Source organism: Olea europaea, chromosome 12 (genome assembly GCF_002742605.1).
Source record: "Olea europaea var. sylvestris chromosome 12, O_europaea_v1, whole genome shotgun sequence".
In the NCBI taxonomy this organism is placed as follows: Eukaryota; Viridiplantae; Streptophyta; class Magnoliopsida; order Lamiales; family Oleaceae; genus Olea; species Olea europaea.
In genome coordinates, this window is record NC_036248.1 from 5,777,904 (window position 1) to 5,785,304 (window position 7,401).

Below are 7,401 nucleotides of genomic sequence, written 5' to 3' on the forward strand. Positions count from 1 at the left end.
ACATACATCACACTAGATGGATATCTCCCTATTTATAGAAAATATTGAGTAAACTAGTTTTACTAATTCTCTACAATTACAACTAGGTAAAAGCTATTTTTCTTCATCATTTACAGCTGGAACATAAGCATTTGCAGCTGTGTTTGAACATCACATAAGTGTCAAATGGCTGCTGACTGATGTAATTTCCAGATTGCATAACATCAGAATATATATTGATTGCTGTCTATGTTAATTTCCAGCTTGCATAAGTTGAGTATACAACTTGAATTGAAAATTTTATCCTTTGACCATTCAATGAATAAAGCCATTGTTGGTTGAAGTGTTCAATTTTGATTTGAACTCTTTGAATCTTCTTTTGTTGTTGAAGTTTCGAATTTGGATTTGGACTAGATTAAGATTACAAATTACTCTAGAACTTTTAACATTAGCAACATCCTTAGTTTTTATCTTGGTGGAGCAGTCCCAATAGATTACTACCCCCACTTCCCCATATATACCCCACGAGGACCCGACCGTGTCCCATCATCAAAGGTAAATAAGAAAGTCACAATAATTCAAATCTAAAGTTCCATCATTCTACACAATTACCAACCTGGAAATCTCATGTTATCTTCGCTTTAAGCCGCTATTTCACGAGGGAGAACAATGGCCACTCCATTTCTATACTATAATTTAGCAAACAGCTAGCTTGTGGAGAAAATAAGTGTTAGACAATCAGGGCTTCCAAGAAACGTTTCTCAGAATCTTTAAAAGAGAAAAAAAGTGAAAACTGACTCAAAGACAAGGAGCTTTGAATCCTTTTTATACATATACATGAAGTGATAGTACTAGTACTATATATATAGAAGGAGAAGACTAAGACTAAGACGAAGACGAAGACTAAGAAGAAGAAGGTTAAGTTTAATTGTGAGTGATCTGGTCGGGTGTACGTAGCAGGGAAAAAGATATGGCCCCAGTCGGATTGCCTCCAGGTTTCAGGTTCCATCCGACTGATGAAGAGCTTGTCAATTATTATCTCAAAAGGAAAATTCACGGCCTCGAGATTGAACTCGATATCATTCCAGAAGTTGATCTTTACAAATGTGAGCCATGGGAATTAGCAGGTTATTCCTCACTCTTCTCTATATCTTTGTGTTTGGAAATGATTAGACAGTATTTCTATAACATAATACTGTCAATTTCTTAGTTTTTCATCACATGATTTTGAAACTTGAATATTGTTATTTTATTTCCGAGTCTTATAACATTGCTACTGCAGAGAAATCATTTTTCCCGAGCAGAGATCCAGAGTGGTATTTTTTTGGACCAAGGGACAGGAAGTACCCAAATGGATTCCGAACAAATAGAGCAACAAGAGCAGGATATTGGAAGTCCACCGGGAAAGATCGGAGGGTGAGTAGCCAAAATCGATCCATTGGAATGAAAAAAACATTGGTATACTATCGAGGTCGAGCTCCTCAAGGAATTAGGACCGATTGGGTGATGCATGAGTATCGTCTTGATGATAAAGAGTTCGAGGAGACTTCTGGGATTCAGGTAGCTTGTATGGTTATACCAATTAATCACAATCACATGACGTATAATTTTTAACTACACTTACCTTCGTGATGGTCTAGATCATCCTCCCTCGATTCAATTCTTCAAAGTTATGTTTGTTTGTTATTGCATTTTTCATGGCTGCCCTCATAATATTGCTAAACTGATCTTGTGAACTTGATTTGATGATCACAGACACACACGCACGCATGCGCACACACAGAGTAATTCTTGTATATCAGTGTCTGCTCCCTTTATTTTTCTTTTGATAAATACTTCCTTTTAATTTTAATTTTTCATTTTAGGATCCTGACCATTTTTCCTCGAAACATGTAGCTAGTCCACTCTTTAGTTCTGTTGATACAGATGTCACGTTTTCATTTGTAAAGCACAAATTTCAGGCCTTAAATTGATAGAAAAGCTTTTACCCCTCTATTTTGATCTTCTCTTTTTCACTTAAAAGATGGATAGACAGCAAGATAACTACTCTTTAACATGTGCCTAGTCGATAATTGAGGGAAAATTTCTTTACGAACCCTTATTTTTCTATATATAATGAACTCATTTTCTATATATATATTGTATGGATTTGGAGTCGACTAACTCAATCCTCTAAGATCATGTATATCCATGTCTAGATTAACATGGGAATTGAAATCCTTCTTTTTCCAACAATATTATAAAGTTGGAGAGGAGAATATGTTACGTGAATTGCATGGCATGCATGGAAAATAAAACTAAAGTCACTGCTTTTGTCACCCTTAAACCACCACCTTTATCTTAATATAATCAGACAGGATATATTATTATATTATAATGTGATTCTTTAAAGATATAGTAGTAAGAAAATTACTGACATATTCTTTACTTGCACATTTCTTAGATCTCTTGAGTGACAAACTTTGGTTTCACTTTGTCTTTCTGGAATGAGACAAAAGTACTATCTCCCCATATGACTGAATCTTATCACCCCAATCATCAGTTTACTAATTTGATAATCATAAGAATTCCCACCTTTAGATTCTGCAAAATATACAATGTTACATTATTTATATATGCTGACATAAAAGCAGCCCTCCCCTACCCCTACCCCTCCCTTCCTATACTTCACTTTCATTTCTGTAAGAAGGTGTCGGTTACTTTTCACTTTATTCTTCCACTTCCCTGAATAAGACAATGGATTGCAACCCTTATGCAAGTCAGCAATTTATCTATTACTTTAATGCTTTTCTTTTTTGCTTATTATTTTTAGAGAATTCATGTGATGATTTCATTTATTAAAATACAAATTACATGGAGAGAAATTACATGAACTTGCTGATTTTCTATGGCTGATATGGAGAGAGACAGAAAGAAGTTAAAAAATTGTACTCGAGCAATTTTTACAGAGATCGGAGTGATCTTGCCTTTTTTAGTTATTATTCCAAACTTGTTATCTTCTTCTTTTAAGGCCCTTTTCTCTTACATTTTCCTCAAGTGTATCAAACTAAATTCAGCAGCCCCTATTATTGACCGATAAAACAAGATTCAGACCAATACTTTTCTTCTTTAGGAACTCCACACTCCACTCGCCTCGACTGGGGATCGTCGATAGAAAAACAATAACTAACTTGATCGTTTGACTGCAGGATTCATATGCATTATGTCGAGTTTTCAAGAAAAATGGTGTGTGCACCGAAGTAGAAGATCAAGGGCAATGTAGCGTATCGTTGCTCGACTATCCTCAGGGAGTCACGACCGAGTGCGAAACAATGTCCCCGGACGTTCCCTTGGCATCTTCGTCCACAATTTGTATGGAAGAAGAAGAGAAAGACGAGTCGTGGATGCAGTTCATTACAGATGATGTATGGTGTTCATCCAATGGACCTTTTGGTGGTGAAGAGGTGTCTCAAATGGGATTTACAAACTGATTAACAATTATTTGTGGGATGATTAATTAGTAACATAATAATTAACTTATAATTGATGCATATGATAACTTGAAGACGTTTCTTAAATTTTTCTGGTTTTCATTGTGCAATCTGATTATATGTAATTGTATTTAATTTTTTGTGTTATTGTATTGGGTGGTGATATTATTGAAGCCATGGTTACCTTATGGCTATATAGATTTAGATGTTTGTTACTTGTGGAATAAAAAGCAGATCCCTTCAAGGACAATTTTTTTGTATTTCAATTTCTTTTTTCACCTTTTCAATTAGTCCATAATATTTGCAGCTTTCTTTACTAATTCAAGGGACAATAAAATAATATTATAATTGTTACACCATAAATTCCTATGGAGGCCACGTAGCTACCAACTTAAGACCATGTTTGGCAGAGTTAAAAATCATATTTTTAATAAATTTTAATAAAATTTGATTAATGTGTGGTTGAAAATTGATAAATTTGTTAATCTCATGAATTATGCAATTAAAATTAATATTAACTTTACTTAAATTTGTATCAACTTTTTAAAGTCATGCGAAGGGCATATATGCCTGCGACAGTGAACCGTACAGAGATATGGGGCCATTGGGCCCATTCTATGAGGTCCATCTAAGGTAGATGGGCCTTTAAAGATAGGGTCATGGGGGGATTTCTCCTACTCTCAAGTAAAATTCCCTATCTATTTAAAGACTAAAGAGAAAATTAGGCTAATGAAGTACAATGAGAGGGGCAATGAAACCCCTAAACTCAAGAGTTGCATTGGAAGGAGTAGAAAGCGTTTTCACGATATAAAATTACATGTGATTTTCTTAATGCACATGTGATTTTAAAATGATTGTTCAAGTTATTAATGGATTGAATCGTAAAACACAAGGTTATGGATGACAATGGGTGAGGACTATGTTCCCCATCTCTCGTCTCAATTTCCTCCCATTCCGGAAAAGGTAATGCACGACAATATAGGCACACAAGCAAACATTTTGTCATCCCTATTGAAAAATGAAAGATTCAATAAAATGCACCTATATGTATAACTGGTAGGACAACCATTAAGAATATAGCACCTTAGCATACGAGGTTTTAAATGGCTCGGGATTCGAAGTGTCATTGTCTAACGAATAATGTCATTCAATGCGATAGGCGTATTACGTGACATCTTGTATGACAGTTTATGATTTAATGCATTAATGTATTAGTGTTTTTTTATTTTTATTTTTTATGTCACATGCATCAAATTACTAACCGTCACATGTATGCCTCGTAGAACGACTGCGATAGGTAGAGAATACAAATAACATAATTCTTATCTAAATGACATATCCTATTACCAAGTTTTTCTTCCATTGGAGGTACATTGCAGCCAATAAAACAAGCGACAGGTCGCCCCCAGGGCATATCTCCCAGTGGCAAAGGGGAGGGCGAATAGGGCTCAGCGCGACAGTGTGCAGAGTTCGATTCCCCGCAAGGTGGAATTGGTTTTGTTGCAAGCGGGAGTTACCATATGGGTTAACAGCCTTGGCCTATCCATGTGCTCTCACCCTGACTCCTGGGAGGCACATCCTGCGATTTACCTCCTCCACGATAACTTAGGGCAGGGTCGGTGGGGGCCCTTAAGGTTGAGGTTCAACCTTTAAACAAGCGGCAGGTTGGGGAAAAGAAATTATTATATTTTGGGAGCAGAATAATAATTATTGGCAATTGAAAAAGCTTTTGCCTTTATTTTACTTTGACATAAAAGTTTTTACCTTTAATTCCACTACTAATTTAATGGTCATTATATTAATGGATAAAACCAAATATGATGACACGACAAAGATAATATTGTATCAATGACGTAAAACCCTGACGACAAAGAATTGATTGTAATCTTTAAGCTTAGATACAATTATTAAAATTTAATCATGCAGAAAAAATCGCGAAGTGCGATGGAACTAGCAAAAGATACTTGTTAACACAGAGAGTGAAATGCAAAATAAATAAATAAACACACGACTAGAAATATAAAACATTTAACCAAGCATAAATAATAGTGCTAAAACACTAGTGGTGCTACGTGATAGGTCTCATTAAACGTAAAATTATTAGACTCGTTTAATTAGATCTATCATTCAGTATCATTTGATGTCACCACTACCGACGGTAAGTAGCATTACTCATGTTTAATGGCTACTTTTGGTGAAAGTAGTCAATGAAAATTGAAAAACCAACTCTTATTATTAGCATACCTTAATTTTTTGTCATATTATAGTTTAATTCTTTCTAAATTTTTGCGTTGTGTATATATATATATATATATATATATATATATATATATATATATAATAATTTCTTAGCTGTAAAATTATAGATAGCACACATACCTCGGTCAACACTAGGGAATGTTTAGTTGCACATGGTATATATATATATATATAGTACATAAACTTTATCCATAGTTATGAATCTTAAATTGGTCCGTCTGATTCGGCTCAAAATTAGTCAACCAGTCAATGATTCGTTTGGATTACAATCTTGGATTGTTTGACACTTGAATCAATTAAAGCACGTTCAAACGGATTGGCAGGAACCGGAGCTGGTTGGTAGGTTAAATCGACTCAGATTTCTTAGCTGTAAAATTATAGATAGCACACATACCTCGGTCAACACTAGGGAATGTTTAGTTGCACATGGTATATATATATATATATAGTACATAAACTTTATCCATAGTTATGAATCTTAAATTGGTCCGTCTGATTCGGCTCAAAATTAGTCAACCAGTCAATGATTCGTTTGGATTACAATCTTGGATTGTTTGACACTTGAATCAATTAAAGCACGTTCAAACGGATTGGCAGGAACCGGAGCTGGTTGGTAGGTTAAATCGACTCAGATTTCTTAGCTGTAAAATTATAGATAGCACACATACCTCGGTCAACACTAGGGAATGTTTAGTTGCACATGGTATATATATATATATATAGTACATAAACTTTATCCATAGTTATGAATCTTAAATTGGTCCGTCTGATTCGGCTCAAAATTAGTCAACCAGTCAATGATTCGTTTGGATTACAATCTTGGATTGTTTGACACTTGAATCAATTAAAGCACGTTCAAACGGATTGGCAGGAACCGGAGCTGGTTGGTAGGTTAAATCGACTCAGATTTCTTAGCTGTAAAATTATAGATAGCACACATACCTCGGTCAACACTAGGGAATGTTTAGTTGCTCACTACCATGTGACAAGATGACCTAAATTTGTCTAAAAACAATTATCAAACTCAATATAGTGCTCCTCATCTATTCTAAATTTTATAGAGGAAATTTCACCCAGTACACCATTTTTAAAAAAAAATTCCAATTTTACATTTCATAGTTTTTTATTCTGGAAATACTGTAATTTATGCAGTACAAATGAAAATTTAAAAATTCATTCTCTTCCCAATTAATCATTTAACATGCAAAAATCATGCACCAAATAGCCATTATCACTCACCCAAACCCCACCCAAATCCATATCCCCCAATTAACGTTCCTAAATATGAAATGTTTTATATTGACAAAGTAATGTCATCTGTTCATAATATGCACATTATGAAGTTAAATCGAAAGACGGAACATATTTTGTAAGATTACATAGAAGAAGGACAATACAATGTAATATCACCTGTTACATAAATATCATTCATCCGAATCAAACAAATTATGAAGTCAAATAGAAAGACAGAACATATTTTGTAAGATTACATAGAAGAATGACAATACAATGTAATATCACCTCTTACATATTTTGATTGTTCAATTCACTTCGTATGATAATCGATCTACAAAAGTAAGCAATAAAAATTTATCAGTCGATGACACTATACCAGAGGAGATTTAACTGAGATACAAGTTTGTATTCGTCACTTCCACCATTGCTGCTCTTGTTACAGTAGCATTTTAATGGT

At 34.4% G+C, this 7,401-nt stretch overlaps 1 protein-coding gene across 2 annotated transcripts; it reads left to right on the forward strand.

Annotated features, from left to right (window-relative positions):
• Positions 1 to 556: 556 nt before the first annotated feature.
• LOC111405344 (NAC domain-containing protein 45) lies at positions 557 to 3,587 on the forward strand. 2 transcript variants are annotated; one of them, XM_023034172.1, is made up of 3 exons: positions 557 to 1,106; positions 1,262 to 1,539; positions 3,168 to 3,587. In XM_023034172.1, exons 1-3 carry the CDS (start codon positions 950 to 952, stop codon positions 3,447 to 3,449), a joined length of 717 nt encoding a protein of 238 aa, XP_022889940.1. In that variant the 5' UTR covers positions 557 to 949; the 3' UTR covers positions 3,450 to 3,587. The 2 variants fall into 2 exon arrangements, with proteins under 2 accessions (XP_022889940.1, XP_022889939.1); XM_023034171.1 differs by having other exon boundaries at positions 558 to 1,106; positions 1,262 to 1,542.
• The last annotated feature ends 3,814 nt before the right edge of the window (positions 3,588 to 7,401 follow it).